Source organism: Polypterus senegalus, chromosome 4 (assembly GCF_016835505.1).
Source record: "Polypterus senegalus isolate Bchr_013 chromosome 4, ASM1683550v1, whole genome shotgun sequence".
NCBI lineage: Eukaryota > Metazoa > Chordata > Cladistia > Polypteriformes > Polypteridae > Polypterus > Polypterus senegalus.
In genome coordinates, this window is record NC_053157.1 from 38635290 (window position 1) to 38656172 (window position 20883).

Below are 20883 nucleotides of genomic sequence, written 5' to 3' on the forward strand. Positions count from 1 at the left end.
AGTTTAAATGTTCTCCAGGTGTCTGCTTCCGTTTTATTTGAGTGCTCCAGTTTACTCCCACAGTCCAAAGTCTTGCAGGTTAGGTGGATTGGTGATACTAAATTGGCCCTTCTATGACACTATTTAAGGTTTCTTTTACCTTCCTTAAAACAAGATGTACATACAAATTATTATACAGCAATAAACAAATATAAACAGAGCTTCATAAATCATAAATGTAAATAAATGACATACTATATTTGTAATACATCTACTGGCCTTAACATCCACTGCAATTTTATTCGACTGGCCATGGAACTACATGTAATGACATGGTGATTAGTGCTGCTGTCTCGCACATCTTGGGTTTGAGTCTCACTCCCAGCGGCTGGGTATGTGGAGTTTACAGTCTCCCTGTATCTATGTAGTATATTCTCCAAGAATTCTGGTCTTCTTCAAAAGTCCTAAACATTTATACATTAGGTTAACTAACAATACTAAAATGGCACTTGTGTATTTGGGGGTTTATCTCAAACCTTGCATCTCTTGATCCCACAACCCTGAGCTGGATTAAGTAGATTTGGAAATTCCATGGTGGAAATGGAAACATGCAGGCCAGTCCTAGAATTGGACCAACTTCAGGAAGGCAACCAATCACAGGATTCCATCATATCAGAGGTCAATGGCATCAAAGGATTCTGCCTGTAACTTGCACATTTCACAAATGGGGCTGTTGGCAGCTAGCTGGTCTAATTCTACCAGATCAGACCAAAACTATGCACCCTCAGGTGTGTGTTTTGCCCCCAAAGATCATCATTACACTGAAAGCTTTACCAGTTCTCTGTTGATACCCAGCATATAAGCATAATATCTAATACACCATTGAACACATTTGCTTCTTATAACCGTTTTTTTCAGTTTGTAGTAATTATGCAGAACTACTATTGAAAAGGGTTCATTAAAAATGGTGTTACTATATTTGTACATGTGTATTCCCTAAACTTACTGTAAATTGCCCGTTTACACTTTTCCTCCTTCCATTCATTATACTTTTTTTACTTCATTTTCAACGCAGGTTGTCAGATTAGATTTATCTTCAGTTTTCTTAACCATATCCTGCTCTGCCTAATTTTAAGACATAACTCTCTTGCTGCAATTTGGCTGAGCCTAATATTGAGTTCAATAACTAGACCTTTTGAAAACATTAACTTGACGCAAGTTGCAGTAAATCAATCCTGATTCAGTCATGTCAGTAATTCTCCTGCTCACTTAATCAAATTCAGAGTTATGGGGCTAAGGCCTATCCTGGCAGTGCTTGATACAAGAAAGGAAACCACTCTAGCCAGGGAAGCAATCCATCACATTGTCCAATCATACACAGGCAATTTTAATGTACCCTAACCTACACATCTCTGATTTGCCTCCCACACCCCCAAAGTACCGAAACGAAAACCCTTATAGATATGTGGAGAATGTCAGTATGGAGAGCATACAATAACCAGGGACAGGATTCAAACTCAAGACTTGGAAGTTCTTTCCACTGTACTGTCATGGCACTCCTAAATTTTATTTATATTATATACTAGCTGCCCCCCCCCACGGTTCCACCTGCGTAGTAGTGGAACAGGACAAACTTTAAAAATCAATTAAACAAAAAAAAGTAATAATTTGTATTGAGAAGAATTTAAATTGATAGCTTTCATAGCCAAGGGGTCTTGATATATAATATTTTTGGTATGTAATGTGGTAAATGTAAAAAGCTGGCAAGGTATCTGTGGCCAAGCAGAAGGTAGGTATGCTGCAACGTCAAATGTTGACGGTGTATCTGATCATGTTCAGCTTTGATGGGAGTGCATCCCCCATGTTGGGAGAAGAGTAAGTGGCCATCATATCTCTGCCAAAGAGCAGGTACCTTCTAAAACATATGTAGCTGTGATCTCTCTCTCAAACACATCAAACGTTACTCTAACAATCTCTAGATGATAACGTCTGCTGAAATAACAGGTATTGCTAGCTAAGCAGAAGCAAAGTATGCTCTAACACATGACGAGAGGTAGAGCGACTTCAACGGAGGCTGGCACATGAGTGAGGATAGCCCCGCCCAGCTCCCTACTCCTGAGGTCCCACCTCCCCTCCCCTTGGCCCACAGCCTGTTTCTAGGATTCATGTGAATAAATCGGTACCACAACCAAACTATAATACTGAGAGCGCGATGTGAGAAGTCACAAAATCAACTGGAATGTTCAAGCAAATTATAGAAAAAAACCCGATCTAAATTCGTTAAGTACTCTCATGAAACTGACAGGCAGACGTATTTTTTGATAGATAGATAGATGGATGGATGGATAAAGAGATATCTATCTATATTATATATCTATATCTATATCTATATATATATATATATATACACACACACATATACATATATACATATATACATATATACATATATATATATACACATATATACACATATATACACATATATACACATATATACACATATACACACACACACACACACACACACAGAGAGAGAGAGAGATTGTACATTTACAGTAGACATGAAGCCATACCAAGTTTCTTAGCTATAATATGTTTTTCAATATCAATATCATCCTTATTAAACTTTTATAACCACCTACTCTACCAGCATTTCCACAGAAATTAGGTAGTATGCAGCCATCTGTAGAGCTTAGTAGGCTTAGAATGCCTTGTTACCTGTACATCTTAACTAGACCCCCAATAGTGGCATTACTCTGTAGTGTCTTGTCTCAAACTGAATGCTTTTAAATTTTGACCCGATTTTTCTTTGCATTAGAAAATGTGTCCCAGTGATGGAGAATCACCTTTGATATTTACCTGCAATATAGTGGCATTCTGGCATTGCCTAGAAGTCTCAGATCTAATATATCTGTGTCACCTATTTAATAAAAGATTAAAAACTGCAAATTACATGATCACTTTCATGCAACAAGTTTATAATTCTCCAGTCAAGGTAGATTTGCCATCCATCTAAACTGAAGATTTTCTCATTCTTCCAAAATTGAGACCAATACTTGTAGCAAACATAACATCAACATGCAATATATTTTTTTCTTCAAAAGATGGTTTACTATATTTGTATCCATTTTGCCTTTACAGATAAATCATATAATTTTGGGATTTGTTAGGAAAAAAAGCTTTCTGGACACAGGTAGTGATATCCTCCAAGACACTTCTAACACTTGAGGTTGTGGATTTGATCCTTTCACCCAATAGTGAAGACCAACCTTGCAGGTTTAGTTTCTTTTAAAGTCTGCATGTTTCACTAATGTTGTAATTCAGGCCATATCCAACTAAACAAAATCTGTTAAGAGGCACTAGGGTTCCTAAAGATGACATTTTTCCTCACTTTCCAATAAAATCTAACATCTTAAATGGTACAATTAACAGCTTTGAGGGCAGTCTTAAATTATCACCTTTATTTAAATTTATGCCTTTATCTATGGGGTCTTACAATGTTTGAAATACAATTGGTGTAATATTTTTAGTTTTACAATTGGACCACAGGCAGGGGAAAGGACTTACTTGTGGCCACGTAGTGTCAGTAGTGGATTTCAACACACAGCCTAAGGGTTTGAAGTCCAAAGAAGCCCCCTACCACAGTGCCTGCCTATTTATCAATTATTTATGCTAGATGAGGTGTTAAAATAGACAACTGCAGTAACTAAAAATAACATCAAAATGATAAGCATACAACAGATATTTCATTATAGTCGTTTCTTCCACAAAACGGCTTTTAGGCTTCCTCTACTTTGAGGCTCAATTTCGCTTTTATGTTCAACTTTGTCTATTAAAAATATCCAGCCACCTAAGCAAACAAAAGAGTTTCCTAAACAAAAGATATAATGCAAACAGAGCGTTGTAGCGAAGTTCATGCTTGTTTTGGCTAACGGAAAGAAAAGAAATGTTAGATTGGTGGAAAGCAAGGCTTATTCCACATGTAATCTCAGATCCTTTCCTCTTTCTATTCTCTTTCTAGCTGATAAAGATCCCAGACTTTACATTTGTCTCCCTGACACTCCTCAAGTTCCTTTACAGTTAAGTAATAGTCGCACACCTGGGTTGCATTAGCCACTAAAGGGAATCTGAAGCCACTAAGCAGATACTGTAGCTAGTAAGGTGTTTGGCTCCTGGACTGGAAGCAGTGAAAACCATTATGCTGCTTGTCCCTTTTATACGCGAGTGAGCTTCACAAAATAAGGCCTACGATATCTGTCCTCTGAGCCACAGCAAGAGGATACACACTTTTAATATTCTTTGATGTGCCATGCAACCTACTGGCTAAGTGAATGAAGTGAAATGTGCCAATTCAGTTTCACCAGTCACCGAGTGATCCTGACTAGTTCGTCAACTTGCCAATGTTCATTTTCAAGAGTTAAGCAAACAATTGTACTTTAACTGTAAAAGATGTAACGTAGGCTGCGGTGGGCTGGCGCCCTGCCCGGGATTTGATTCCTGCCTTGCACCCTGTGTTAGTTGGGATTGGCTCCAGCAGACCCCCGTGAACCTATGGTTAGGATATAGCGGGTTGGATAATGGATGATTAACATAAATAGCTCACTTATCTGCTTTCAAAATGGGAAGTCTGAATTCCCTAGTGATTAATCCTTAGTCTACAAAGTAGAATAAAAATTAAAACCATAAAGACAACCTTCTTCCCTACTTTAGGGTTCAATTAAGTACATTGGTCCTCGTCACATTTTATTACAGGAGCCTGTCACCGGGCTTTAATTGAACTTGTCTGTTAACCGTTCAGCACACCGCTCAGATGGTGCTGATTTACTGTTCCAGTGATGTAGCGCAAGTTATGCAAAGAAGAAATTTAGCAAACCAGTGTTAGTGGAGGTTGTATTTAAACACCTGGCACCCACTTACTTCCTGAACAGCTATGGGAAAGTGCAAAAATAAAAGTTATTCTTAAAAGTGACATTTTTTAAAGTTGTAAAACAGCAGTAAACAAGGGCTCCCTAGGGGGCAATAGTCAGCATCAGCAGAATAAGTACTTGAAGACTGAGACAGTAGAAGGGTCGAACTATTCTTAACTTTGTAATAATGCATAATAGAAATGCATCTACTAAATCATACTCCTTTCCCCTTCTGCCATGGGTTATTATGCTACCAAATAAAACAGGTCATTATGAAATATTATAGAAATCTTGCAGTCTAGAGTTTCGGTTACCCTGTTAGCAAATGAAAAGTTTGCAGCTAAACTCTACCAGGTTGGCATCTTTACTTTGTGTAAACCAGGGTTCTCAAACTCTGGTCTTGGTGGGCCAAGTGGCTGCAGGTTTTCATTCTAACCCTTTTCTTAATTAGTGACCTGTTTTTGCCGCTAATTAACTTCTGTTTAATAAAATATTAATTGACTTGTTTAATATTTGTTTCCCAGAAGTTCTTCATCATTCTTCTGAATTGCTTCATTTCATTCTTTAAACGGCACCCAAACAGAAATGAAATGTGAAGTGAGTGAGCCAACCGAAGACCAACTAAGTCAAGCCCTCAAACTCCAACCAATTTCACTCCAACCAGTTGCTTAATTAGGCACCGAGTCTTGTTGTTAATTAAACCTGTTCTTTAATCCAATGTCTTGTTGCTTCTCTCATTGTGCAATGGTATACATTTCTGAAATTGTTGATTTTCTCTTTTCTAAGAGCACTGGTCAAATGTTTTGTAGACCCGAGCAGATCAACATTCCTGACACCTTCATCTTTCTTTACTTTCAGATGCTGTATGATGGATACAGTTTGCTGGTCATGTTTTGGCTCATTTTGTATCTCACTATTGTTTTTCAGCTAATTAAGGAAAAAAACAATTAAGGGGTCCGAGTCTTCAAGAGCAAGTCAATTACAATTAATTTAAAAATAGTTAATTAGCAGCAAAAATTGGTCACTAATTCAGGTAATGCTTAGAATGAAAACCTGCAGCCACTGCGGCCCTCCAGTACCAGAGTTTGATAACCCTGGTATAAATATTACATTTATTTGATTAGAAAAGAGTTAAAAAAAAAAAAAAACAAACTTTAACAATAGTAAATTTGGATTAAGTTAGACAAAGACAAATGAGATAATAAATGCATCATCCCAAAACATGTTTAGAATTGATGGTCTTCACTTCAACTATACCAGAAAAGGACAGCAACATATGGAAAGGTCCGGCCCACTAAAGCTACAGTTAAATGTTGAATGATTTTGTCCAGTTTAGCTTTTATAATACTTTTCATTGAGGGCAGCTTTAGAGCATTTACACATATTTAAAAATTATAGTGTGATTTAAGTTGTGTCCATTAGGGTTAGCATGACTACAGTATATACTAGCGGATAAGTCAGGACTTGATTTTACTGTATAATGTCCATCCATCCATTTTCTAACCCGCTGAATCCGAACACAGGGTCACGGGGGGTCTGCTGGAGCCAATCCCAGCCAACACAGGGCACAAGGCAGGAATCAATCCTGGGCAGAGTGCCAGCCCACCACAGGACACACAAACACACTCACACACCAAGCACACACTAGGACCAATTTAGAATCGCCAATCCACCTAGCCTGCATGTCTTTGGACTGTGGGAGGAAACCCACGCAGACACGGGGAGACCATGCAAACTCCACACAGGGAGGACCTGAAAAGCGAACCCGGGTCTCCTAACTGTGAGGCAGCAGCACTACCCACTGCACCACCGTGCTGCCTACTGTATAATGTCTGGTATTTTATAATGTTGGTCATATAATTTGTATGTGGAAACCTCGCACTATTGGTCTAAGAGATTATGATACGCTAACACCCTCCTGAGAGAGTAACCACAGAGCACACCGCCTTTTTTTTCTATGTGTTTTTTGCGCCGATTTATGTTTTTTGTATCTAACCCCCTCATACACCTTTATCGAAAGAGCATCCCTTATCTACAATGTAGCATTCGATCTGAAGAAAATATGAAGCTGGTTTTAAATTAAAGGTCATTGAGGTAGCAAAAGAAATTGGTAACTGCACTGTTGCAACAAAATTCGATGTGTCTGAGAAACTGATGTGAGATTGGAGGAGGCAAGAACATGTAAAAAAAAAAAAAAAAAAGTAAGAGGTTTCCAGAACATTCTGCCATTGAGAAAGAGTTTCTGTTTTAGCTCTTTTTGATGACAAAGTCTCAGAAGAAACAAAGTAAAAGATGGCGCAAGGCGGTGGTAGCTCTCAGTAGCCATCATTTCAGACATTCCTTGACATTTTAAGCGGACAAACAAATCTGAACAGTTGAAGTTGGAGGATCCAGCAACAGAAAGGACAAAATCCTTCTTTGACGTCCCAGTGGAAAAAGGCCAAGAAAGGTCTCAGTCATTTTTTCCAAGAAACCACAAGAATAGTGAACAGATAATGAAATCTTGTGATCTATCGGGATGCATGACAGTAATGAAAAACACAGCTGACGAAAGAATACATCTCATGGAAAAGTATAACATCCCGGTAAAGGACGAGGAGCAGAAAAAGTTTATTCTTTGACTGGTCACAAACCATTGTCAGAATTTTCCAACTTATAAGACAGTGCTAATGTTGTAGACCCACGAGTGTGGAACGGTTGTCTGCTGTCCAGTTCAGATGACATAAAAACTGACCTCTGAACGTTGTTCATTTTCATTAAAATTTTGTGTGTTATGAATATGATGACGAATAAAACTAGGCTTGTGGAGAAGTTGAGTCTGTTAGGTTATATATTTATGGACCACCCTAAACATACATATTATGTTAAATAGTAAAACAGAAATGAACCTCAAAAAACAGCAAACAAGTCATGGCATTACAAAGCTCTGTAAACATAACAGAGAAATGGCTAATTGACAGTGGAGGAGAGGAAAACAAACACCCCGTTTAACATCATTACTGGAGAAAATAAACCTCTCTGCATTCCATGCTCAGTTATATTAGGAAAGTAATAGACGGTCACAGGCTACAGAAGTTTATGGATCATCACACTTCCCTCTCTGTTGCATTCATGCACTTTGGGAGAAATGCAAGGTCACTCAGTGATGGTTTTCTACTTCACCCACACATAAAACGATTAAAGATTAGGATTTTTTTTATTTTGGCAAAAATAAAATACTATTGAAAAAAAGATTAAGCAGATATCGTTATGGCAGCAAATTCAGTGTGATCACAAAGTGAAATTTTTAGCTGATTTGGCAATTAATCTTACTGAATGAAGAGAGACATCAATGTTGCATCACAACTCTGATAATTCAGATTTCATTATTTTTGTCTGCCAAATTCTGCTTCTCAGAGCTACCACTTCAAGAAACGTTCATATGAATTAAAGCGTAACTCTTTCTGTCATGTATGGGGTTGGTGGTATTTCTGAATGGGGTGAGATTTTTTCTTGGCCTTTATTATTTTGTTTATAGAAATTGCATGTTTGATTGATAACCACTCTTTTTAAATTAAGATGTAATACAAAGAGACATTTTCCATTGGGAATCTCATATTTCTTGTCTGTTCCATAGCATGTGAACATAGAAAAAACATCAATTTTTACTCATTTAAAAATTTTAACAGGTTTTAAAAGGAAACAGCAGTTTAATCAGCAGCATGAAGCATGCTGTACACCTCTTTAACTCGAGCCAAATTCATTTAATAAGTCACCCTGTACTTCACAATTTCCCACTTGATGAAAATACTTATTCATGGTTATTTTAAGTTATATCATGTTGCAGAATCTCTTTACAGAAATGTAGACTTTCAAATGCTTATCATATTAAAACCACTATGATAAAATGCAACAAAGACATTCCTGTCTGAAACCTGATATAAAAAATAAGCAGTTTTATAACGCTTTTGTCAGAGACAATGGGTACATTTTAGCACTAATGAAATCAGATAAAGTCACTTAAAGAGCATTATAGTTACTGGACCATGGAGTTAGAAAAAAGCCTTTTGCCCCCCTCCTTTTCATATCCCAATATGTTTTAAAAAGCTGACTTTAATTTGTATGGCTTTTGACCACCTGAGAAGAATAAACAAACCTTGTTGTGCAGCAAATTAGGAAAAGACATGCTGCGCACAGTGGAGTGATCCAGGAGTGATTCATCTAAGGCGGTATTTCTGGACTACTGCCATTAAATATCATGGTTTACTGTAACTATCTTTGATGGAAAGTCATTTTTTTAGCACGTCCCTAGAAGAAAGTGCTGGACACATCCTCCCCATATTCAACCACGATCTCACACTCCTCTTACAGCTCCTCCTCATGCCAGGGCATTAGCCTGCTAACTTAAACAACATTCCTTCACCTTGGGAGGCAATCAGTTGTGCTTCATATGTAGTTAGTTGGACAACCACCCATATGAGCAAAACCATCTAATGAGTTTAATCTTCATTATTGGTGGTTCACATATTGGTTAAAATTCTTCATAGGCTGTGTAACTTAAGACTTTACAAGCATGAAATTTGTGACAATGATGGAATGCAAAATGCTTGTAGATATGTATGCAACAAACATTCAACTGGATGTCTTTTACAATCAGGTTAAAGCAAATAATAAAAGTCTGTCATGTTATGTACCTGATATGAATATCTTGCATTGTTTCATATCTCTAAAACTGACAGCTTTAGACCAAAGCATAACTAAGAATTGCCTCTTGACTCTTTAATAAAAATTCTACAGAAAAAGCTCCATTTTACGTTAGGTCAAGAGTAGAAATGTTATACTAATAAGAAGAGCAGAAACAGACAGCAATAGCGAGTATAGGCTTAACATAATTGTCCCCAAAACAATTACACACCATTTATCTAGTGGAGAGTGCACATCATGAACAATACTAGTACCATACAGTAAATGAGATTTATTTTTAACTATGAAATAGTCAGTCAGTCATTTTCTAACCCTCTTAGTCCTGCCTATCCCAGCTAGCACAGCGTGCAAGGCAGGATCAAACCCTGGGCAGTCCAGTACAGGTTGAACAACACACTCAAGCATTCGCTCACTCACACAGGACTGTTTTAGTATCGACAATCCGCCTAACCTGCAGGTCTTCAGACTGTGGGAGGAAACCAGAACACCCAGAGAAAACCCACACAGACCCAAGAAGAACACGCAAACTCCATGCAGGGAGAACCCGGGATGCAAACCCAGGTCTACTTACTGGAAGGCAGCAGCACAACTACTGCGCCACTCTACCACCCCCTATGAAATAGCATTAACAAATTTCTCATCTAATACAAATTAGAGTATTAGAGCACGATAGTGGATGGTGCATTCCACATATGTGATGCATTAAACTGCATGGAGTCTGGTTTAGTCTGGTTCAAGATGCAGGGACTTCAAAACGTCTGCTTTTCTTTCCACAGTTCAGAGACATACAGTTACATAACAGCTTTTCCTAATTGTCTAAGCCACTGAAATCCCATTTACGATAGCTCCCTGCCCTCTGTTCATTTCTTCCAGGGTTTGCTTCAGCTCCCTGTATTCCTGAACAGGATAAGAGGACAAGAAAATTTAAGGATGAATCTCATGACAGTACATGCCATCAATCAGCAACACTGATGATAGGAGCAAATCTTCAACGAACTCCGGTTCTGCATACATTGTGATGAATCTTTGAGGTCAGCCTAGTCCAATACATTGTTGAATGACAAATATTACTACCTTTTTTATAAATGCAGTGATCAACCAGCAGAGGGCAAAAGAGACTGCCGTTTGCCTTTCATTTAGGCTTCTTTTTCTCAAAAAAATGTCCTCAACTGTTGACGATGACAGATCTTTGCATTGCAGAAAAAAAATCTTTTACAGAAATCTGAACATTTCTTTTCCCCCCAAATATTATTCTAATTGGTAACGTCTCTTCTATAGAATTTTCATCCATATATTTGTTGATTGTACCTGCTATCACATTCAGGTTCACAAAGCTAATTAAAAAAATAATATGAAAGTGAAAAATTCCAAAAGGACTGTTCCACGTTAACATAATGAAAGATATACAGTAAGTGGCTACTAATGGTTAGTCTCTAAATTCAATGGATAGGGTCTTTCAAAATTACTCCATAACCAAGGGGAAACAGAAATTGGAAACAGCTAGTAATGCAATGGATTCCCAGTTGGTAGAGAAAAACAAATGTAACAGCAGGACTCTCTTGGGCTGCGGGAAACAAGTCAAATGTCATTTCCATTTTTCTAGATGTACCTGTGGGGTGTACAGATGTTTTAGTCTTAGATGGGACCTCTTCTGCTAAAGACAGTGTTAAAGAACATCTCAAGAGCAGCCTAACACTACTCATAAAATTACTGAAACACGTATGAATAGGTGTAGGATTTTTTGGGGATTGGGAGCAGAAGTCCAAGCCATTTGGAAAATAGGAAGCAGCCCTGTAGGCTACAATGATCAAACATGGAGAAAACATAAATGCACCACATACATGCAGTTCACTCAGAGCCAGTAGTGACTCACATATTAAAGTGATCAGGAAGCCAAAGCCTGAGGAGCAAACCCTCCAAAAATAAAGGGAGAACATGCAAAGGCCATACAGTTGCTGCAGAGGAAAAACAGCAAAAAGGATCTCTTTACAGCCCTTTTATTCTTGGTAGTTTACTATATTTTGACATTTTTTAACACAAACCTTCGAAAGATTTTATTATTTTAAAGTCCATACATGCAAACTGTCCTTTTGTTCCGGCTACTTGAAGAGTAACACATGCATGTGTCCTAGTAAGAGCAGCTCTTAACCCCTTAAGGGTCAGGTGTTTCGGATTTAGCCAAAGATATAGTTGTAACTTTAAAGTTGCAGGGTTAGGGAAACTGTTAAGGATTTCATCATACTCTAGGCATGCGATCTGACGAAATGATTGAAGGAGCAGGTTTATATTAGGAATGTAACAAGATGTCAGAAATCTGGATCTAAAATGAACTCAGACACTAAAGGGAAAACGAAAGCGTCTGAAAACAAAGCGATACAGGATTATTAAAAGGTACAGCTCCGGGAATGGGACTGTCAAGAGGGAGAATGCACATTCAACCCCCGTTACAAACATCATCAGCCAGATTTCGGATCGAACGTAAAACATCACCAATGCCACCGTTTGACTGCGTCCATACAATTTGTATGATGTTTGTTTCATATGCTAAGAATCAAAACATGAAAATCGGTAGCACTCCTGAATTCATGTTATCGCTATTCGTTAAAATTATAAAGCCGATCTTCAGCGATTAACAGTTATTAAAATAAGCAGTCTCGTTATTTAATTAAAGACTAACAGAGCTCAAATAATGTACAATTGACATTTTAACATCATGCTAAATAAACAGATCGCACAACATCTTACATGGTTTGAAGTAGCCTGTTGATTAAAAGCGTAAGATGCTGCTCAGCAGATAATCACGAAACGCCCCCTTGTCTACGCAGCGGCTCTCACCTTCCCAAAACTAGCCACATGTATTAAAAGTTAAAAAAAATAATAATAAACTCTTAAAAATAAGGTAGTAATCAGCATAGATAAAACATGCGCTAAGGATAGCATTGGAATTTCTTAAAGAAAGCGAAAGACCTACCTAAAGCAAGTTGTCAGCTCGCCGGTGGGTTTTAGGCACGGGTATTTAGTGGTGGCAATTTTATTTTCTGAGCAGACCTCTCTAAAGGGAACAAAGCATAGAGAGAGAGAGACTGTCAAAAGACTTGTGCAGCAAAACACCATTGCATGGAATACTTGAAATACCATTCACGCGGAAAAGAATACCATTGCGAAGTTCTCACTTTTACTTGGTAATGTTCTGCAATACATTAACGGATCGCGTCTCTCCTAAGAAAAGAACAGCGCGTGTACACAGAATTGCTCACATAATACCGACCTGTCAGTTTCGTTCTGCTCTTCTCTGTAAGACCAAGACAAGCCACAAGAAAGCAGTGCCAAAACCAGAGCAATCTTTACATTAATCCGTTTGGAAACGCAAGCCATTTTCCACAGGTAAAGAAAAATGAAGTAATCCACACCACGCAGCAGTTAAAATGATGGAAAGAAAAAAAATCCCGAGATCGTCCAAGAAACTTTAAATAAGGGAGCTGAATGTCTAAGGAGTGACTGATTGGCTCCGGGGATGCAGCTGTTTTGTCTCTCGCTTCTTATTGCGCACAGGACGTTCCGCATGAAGTGCGCTCTCTGTCATGAGGTATTTGTGGCTCCCCTGTTAACAAGAACTGCCTGATTTGGGTAGATAAACGCTCTTTCTTGGGAGTGCTTTAATAGGAAGGCACTGAACTCCGGTATGAATCACTGGCTCCCAAATACGCAATTCAAACAGGTCACCTTTTCTGTAAAGTGAAACAGATGTACTGTAATGATGGTGACGTTGTGGAAGCGCATAGGATGAAGGCAGAGTGATCTGATGATAATATTACTATTACTTCTGCTACTGCTGTCAATACCGTTACTACGATTAATTACCCACTCTTCACCCTGTTCGAAGTGCTAGGTAGGAACCAACCCTGGACGTGGCGCCTGCCCATCTTCACTGGGTAAACTCATTCCCCTCCGTCTCAAATCCTATTATTACTCTATCATCGCAGATAAACGATACATTTGCAAAGCAACCATAGAAAGAACACTAATACTAATATTATTATTAGTAGTAGCAGTACTAGTAGTATACCACAACTCTGAACTGGATTAGGTAGATTTTATATTGTTATTATGATTATTATCATGTTATTATGCATTTTATTATGTGCTGTTGACTTTGAGACTGTAAAACTTCCTAGCATTATAGGCGCAGAAAAGTATACTTTCCTTTTGAACTTGTAATAATCCCCTTTGCTATAAACCGTCGGTTCTTAAAGTTTTTAATTTAACGACCTGAATAAGAAACTCAATACTCTGTCCCAAAAAGAGGACTGTTACTATAAACCCAGCAGAGCCAACAAAAAGTCTCTAAAAGAGAAACGTGCAAGGACAACATTTTGTTAATAAATCAATAATTCTAATTCAACACTGGGAAAAGATTTCTGATCTCTGTCATTACTAGTGTAAGGTTTATTTAACTATTTTTAAGGAGTGTGGTGTGGGGATATGATGATTTTTGAGAGGATAGTATGAATGGTCATCTAACTTAGTCACTTGACTCATGGTGCTATATAAGGAATAAAGTAGACAAAAATAATTAATTGATGCTGTTATTTACCTTGTCTTAAATAAAAATTCTGTACAGGAGGACCCCACTGATGTTTACATGAAAGAACTGAAGAAATTGTTAAGCAACTTACCTGTTAACATCAAGGACCACATCAGTAGTCGAATCCCTGAGGATCCAAAAGTGGGATACGTCTACATGCTCCCCAAAATTCATAATGGTACAACACTCTACTGCTATGCTATAAAAATTCTGTGAAATACCACCATTAAAAATACACTTGTTTAAATGAGTTCACACATTGTATAGCATATCCTTGTATGTATTTAACACTTGAATAAACTGAATGCAAAAGGCTGAGTCTTGTAGCTGAATTATTCCTAGAAATGTAAGCAGTATCCTCCTTTATAAAAAGGTGTCTGTGTGTCTGTTTGCTATGTCTATGTTGTTCCAAAAGATGGCGCATCACAATCATTTTTAGTAATAAAATGCATTGCATGTGACATTTCAATAGATGGCGCATTATAGACATTAACATGGCTTTTATGAATCCCACACCAAATGGCATATAACAGACATATACATTACATGGTACACTACAAACATTAAGGTCCTATGTCAACATTGATTACTTAGATTTCAACCCATCTCAGACGGTAAAACAGCTAGTTTGTATTTTATTTGGATATCAAAATAAGTCTTGGTGAAGAGTTAAGCAAACAATGTATCTATCTATCTATCTATCTATCTATCTATCTATCTATCTATCTATCTATCTATCTATCTATCTATCTTCCATTTTGGGCCATTCTTACATATTTCAAACATGTACTTTAACGTATGTTAATTCCATACTCTGAGTTGTCCCAAGGGAAGATACAGTATTCCCCATGATGTATTGGTATCATGCCCAGTGTTGATTTCTATTTCTTATGTTAATGCTGTGGAATAAGCTCTGCAACCCCGTAATAGAATGATTGGACTTTAAAATGGGTGGATAGTTTCAGACATTGAATGAATACACTTCATTATTCACAGGGAGTTTTCAGGTTGTCCCTGTGTCTACAAGATTTTTTCCTGATTGCTTTTGATTCCTTTTATTTTATTTTAACTTTTATTACTGAAGAAAATAACATTGCCTACAATTACGTCAAACGTATACAACAAATTAATTCATGGAGAAAAATAGAAGAAAAGAAATTAAAAAGATTCCTAATTTATAAAATAAGAACATAAGACATTTGACAAACGAAAGACTATTCAGTCCATAAAAGTTATAAGTTTAGCTAGTAACTAAGCAGTCTGAACAATATTTTTATCTTAAAGATGTTTAGATGTTACGTTTAATTGATTTCTCTAAACCATTTTATCCAATTCAGAGTCACTTATCCCAGTTGTAAAGAGCCCACTCTTACACACACCTCGTCAATTAACTTAACACACTATTCTTTAGGGATGTCACCAAACCTCACAAAGAGAATGTGCAGACTCCAGAGGGGCACCAGCACTGCTAACTACTCTGTCTCCATGTGACCCCGCCAGGTTAGTTGACATTTCTAAATTTCTCCATAGTATGTGTGGGTGATACATGAACTAGCAAGTGTGCCTTATGATGGACTAATTTTCTACTAATTCTTTCTCTGTTCCTCATCTTCACAGGATAGTTTCAGGTTCTCCAGCTTTCTTTTGCTTGAAAGATTGTGTTATGACAATGGATGAATGGACATTAAAAAAAAGGTGTTTTATGTAGTACTTTTAGAGGAAATTTAAAACAGCAGGAAATACCCTGTAAGAACTTGGTCTTGAAGCAATGAGGATGTCGATTGAGACATTATGAGTGACTCATGGATTGACTATTGCTATTCAAATTGTCTCCAGATCTTCACTGGAAATGCAAATTGTCTATTGCTTCAATGATGTATTTTTTATTGCCTGTTTAGAATGCTGCTGCTACAGTTCTAATTTGTGCTCTAGTGAGTTATGTACATAGAAAACAAGTCATGGTTAATGTAGAAGTTATGATTTTACAGTATACTGAGTTTTTACTTATGCACAAGTTCAAGGGCTTCCGTAGCTGAGATCTTAAAAGTTAGATTGCATTGTGCAACATAGTAAATTTATATAAATAGTCTAAAAGACAATTTTCCCTCAGGGATTAACAAAGTACATTAAAAAACAAACAAATATATATATATATATATACTCTATATATTCTCTCTCTCTCTCTCTCTCTCTCTCTCTCTCTCTCTCTCTCTCTATATATATATATATAAAATCCTAAACCTAAAAGTGCAATGATTTTATGTGACGTTTTTTGTCACGCTTTAAATCTGGCTTATTTTAAAACCTGCATATATATGTTTGGTATCATTTTTTTCAGAATTTATCAAACTTTAATGTGATTTTATTAGATTTTCAGATTCTTAATCCATTTTTAAATTGTAAGCTAAAAAATATCAAGTCCTGCGAGACAAGACTTTGTGCCAAGAGATTTAACCACAAAGACAAAGAGTAGGACAGCTGCTGTACAGGCTTTTAAATGTTTGAAGCGCCGCACGAGATGCAGATGACGTGGCATGGCAGCAGCAGCATCATCATCATCATCATCATCATCAGCAGCAGCAGCAGCAGCAAGCCAGCAGCTGATTGAGCAAAGAGGAAGTAAAAAAAACTGTACTTTTTTACCATTATATCAAGTTTAAGAGGGGGTTTCAGAGGAGTGATCACGTCTTCTTGGGTTTCGTTCAGCCCCCCTCTCCAAAATGCGAGTGGCAGAGATGCAAAGTGGCTGGAACATAACGCAGTCCTGAGGGGTTGGTGAGCAAAGCAAGCAGGGGGATCCCCCTAGTAAAATATATATATATATAATATATGTAAAACCCTTTCTTGGAGGACACCATCTTAAAGGACTATACAATTATTTTCATGCCTACTGTACATAGGTACAGTGTACCATCGAATTCCACGTCACTGTGAGTGAGTCATTGATGAAGACAGAATTTACAGTTCGTCATTTATTGTATCCAATGTAACTCTTTAGGCACTGGTAGTGCAGCATGGATCTGACCTGCTTGTATTTATTACTTCCTTTTAAAGAATCTATTGACAAAAATATTCAAAGGAATATAGTAACTTGATACTTTATTGTACTTAGTCCTGGTCTATGGCATGAAGTTATCATCATTTACATACAATGTGGAAATAATTACTTGGGTCACACTATAGTTTAGGTACCATCATATACATCTAACCAACCTGATTTACTACCAATGCTTTTAGCAATAACATTTTGAAAATATAATAACTCTCTGAAAATATTCTACTATCATTGTTTACATTTTTTATCACGTTAAAAATGCTTCTGTCATTCATATTGTTAATGACTATAGATACCCCACACTTTATTTTAGAAATCCTTAAGCATCTACAATTATTTGCAAGCTAAATATGAGATGCGTTCCATTCAAGAATACTCCAAAATGGAAAAATATGAAGAATTTTCTAGTATTTTAGCTTACTGGAATAGGCTTGGGCCCTCACTCATGACTCTGACTCAGATAAGCAGGTTAGGAAATGGATGGATGGATTAATGGATGGATTTTTGTGGAACGAAGGGGTCGATAACAAAGGCTCTGAGTGTTCTATTAGCCTACCTTCAAAGTAATGTCATTATAAAGAATAGCAGTCGTGTAGTGATCAGATAGGGCCACAATGAGGATGGAGAGACTAAAAGCACTCTGTCTACCTATCCTTCCATGCTTGGAATTTGTTTTCTCCCTTACAGGGTTGAAGGGAACCTGAATTCCTCCTAGTATTGTAGACACAAGGCACACGCCACCCCTGAAAAACATGGAGGTCTATTGCAGGCCACATTCTCTCAGGCCAGGACAGTTCAGATTTGCCAGGCCAGCAAATGTGGATATCTTTAGTATCTTGGAGGAAACTGTACAACTAGGATTCAAACCTGGACCCCTCAAGCATAAGGCAATAGTGACAGCAAACACACTACTGTGTCTTTTAAAGAACCATACATGACTAGTAAAATAAAATATCAGCTATAATTTAAAGGCTTCAAAAGTCATTTTTTATAATTGAAGGATTGTCTGTGCACAAGAACTAGAGTTAACATATTTAGAAATGATCATTAAAAAAATGTAATTAAAAAAGGTTATGGCTGATTCATGGCTAATTCATCAATTTTATGTACTAAAATGATAAAGTAAATAATAAAATACATAGATATGCATATAGAAACACTAATAACAAATAATAAACCTCAGGCACACACTAAGGCATCCGACGGACACAAACTTTCTTTTTAAGCTCATTTTCTAACAGTTTACACTAATGCCACAATCCTCTCGCTGTTCCAGAGCACTGCACTATTTCTGATTTCATGCAATCCTTTTGCAGACGATAATTTCAAAGGCTAATTTGCATACATTAAACAAGAGTTTCAAGTGAATATGCTTATTGAATGGTTCTGCTGAGCCTTGAGGCTGTAAAATATCTGCACGAACAGATGTGCAATCTTCAGAAAACCCTTTAATCAACTGATTTGATTACAAAGATCCCTCCTCACATATGCATGGCAGTAGTTAAAGATAATATCATTAGATGTTAACACCTGAATAATCATTTTTTTTGAACTTGTATGATCAAATACGCTGTGTCAATTTTCATTTCCACTTCATACTGCCCAAGTACTTAAATTTCAGCTTTTTTTGTTGGTTGTCTCAAGCTCATTTGAGTTTTAATGCATGTTTGGTATTTCAGTATTAATGGAAATAAATACAAAGTGAGTATTGCAATCATGTAAAGCAACCAATTAACATTAAAAAGCAAAATACAACCAATGAGAGGGCAGCATGGGGGCAGAGTGGGTAGCACTGCTGCTTTGCAGTAAGGCTTCCTGGGTCCTCCCTGCGTGGAGTTTGCCTGTTCTCCCCGTGTCTGTGTGGGTTTCTGGGTGCTCCAGTTTCCTCCCACAGTCCAAAGACATGCAGGTTAGGTGCACTGGCGATCCTAAATTGTCCCTTGGTTTGTGTGTGTGTGTGTGCTTGTGTGTCCTGTGGTAGGCTGGCACCCTGCCCGGGATTTGTTTGTGCCCTGTGCTGGCTGGGATTGGCTCCACCAGACCTCTGTGACCCTGTAGTTAGGATATAGCAGGTTGACTGACTGACTGACAACCAATGAGTATGTCTCCCTGTGAAATGAGGGCATCACAAAAAAAAAAACACATTACTTTAACATGGCCTTTTTATAACTTCACTTTAACTTAATACTGATACTCTGTATGTTCAATTCTTCATAATAACTATTCACAGTGGCTCCAAAATCCGTACTGACCCCTACTCTCTCTTCTGTTTCTTTTTCCGGTTTCTTTGTGGTGGCGGCCTGCGCCACCACCACCTACTCAAAGCATCATGATGCACCAACATTGATGGACTGAAAGCCAGAAGTCTACGTGACCATCATCATCAGGTCCTTCCATGAAAACCCTAAATACAAAGAGGACTGTTTGACTTATGTTAGGTAGATTGCCCAGAGGGGACTGGGCGGTCTCTTGGTCTGGAACCCCTACAGATTTTATTTTTTCTCCAGCCTTTGGAGTTTTTTTGTTTTTCTGTCCACCCTGGCCATCGGACCTTACTCTTATTCTATGTTAATTAATGTTGACTTATGTTTATCTTTTATTGTGTCTTCTATTTCTCTATTCATTTTGTAAAGCACTTTGAGCTACATTTTTTTGTATGAATATGTGCTATATAAATAAATGTTGATTGATTGATTGATTGATCACTCATGGTGTTTCTTTTTTGTGAGAGGCAGAAGTTGAAATACACTAATGGTGTTTCATTTTTCTGGGTGGCCGTGGTTGAAATACAGCAACCTTAAACGGAAATTTAGTTACAGATTGCTATGCTGCACAGCGATGTGTGACTTCAAGGGCTCCATTGTGAATTGAAAATGCCTAATTTAAAAGTTTCAAAAACTAAAATATGATTATTCAGAAGAAAGGTAAGAGTACATTTAATCCTGGAGAATTTAGTGTTTAATAAATGGTGTAATGTACAAAAATTTCTATACTTGTATTTTTGAGTTATTTGGCGTTATTATACTAGTGGAATGTAAAGTAGTTCTGATTTCTTTTGTGTGTTTTGATTTGAAATTAAAATGTCTCTTTTCGTTAAAGTCTTGATTTTCCTTATTTTCGCAATGCCATTGGTAATGATCATGTGGTCACAATTGGACGTTATGTATAAATACGGTAAAACCTCTTATTCTCCTTGGTGCAGGTTAACTTTAATTCAAATACTGTACGTTCAAAAAAGTTCAAAAAGGAACCCTTTGCTTTGCTACTTTCTTCAGCTTTTGATGTAAAATTTAGTTTTGGTTCTGGTTGTTCAATCTCATTTTATTTCCTTTTATTTTAGTCATGGGGTGCACATCTTAGGAAAAAAACAGTGTGGTGGAGCTCTTTGGGGCAGCATGCAGGTGTATTATACCATAATGGAGCATCTCTGCCAATCATGCATTCACGTGCAGACCACATGGTCTGGCCGAGTACATCGTTAGTATACCGTTAGCATACCTAATTAAGGTCCTACACCCCACCAATAGTTAAAAAGTGAGTCCGATCAGTTTGGGGTTGGCGGAAAAAAAAAGGACAGAATGGTTGAAGGATGGTTGCTAAAGAATCATCAACGCAATATAGGGAAGACAAGTTAGGGTGAAGGAGCAGAGGCATGGTGGTTGGTTTCTGCA

General features: G+C 37.4%; 1 protein-coding gene across 1 annotated transcript in view; it reads right to left on the reverse strand.

The window, feature by feature from the left end:
* The window catches only part of ccbe1 (collagen and calcium binding EGF domains 1), a 341539-nt gene extending 328267 nt beyond the window's left edge, over positions 1–13272 (reverse strand). Inside the window, exons 1-2 of the mRNA XM_039750495.1 lie at positions 12841–13272; positions 12544–12624 (exon numbers count right to left, since the gene is read on the reverse strand). Coding sequence (XP_039606429.1) covers positions 12544–12624; positions 12841–12947 — 188 coding nt within the window. The 5' untranslated portion in view covers positions 12948–13272. The remainder of the gene's footprint in view (positions 1–12543; positions 12625–12840) is intronic.
* Between the last annotated feature and the right edge of the window lie 7611 nt (positions 13273–20883).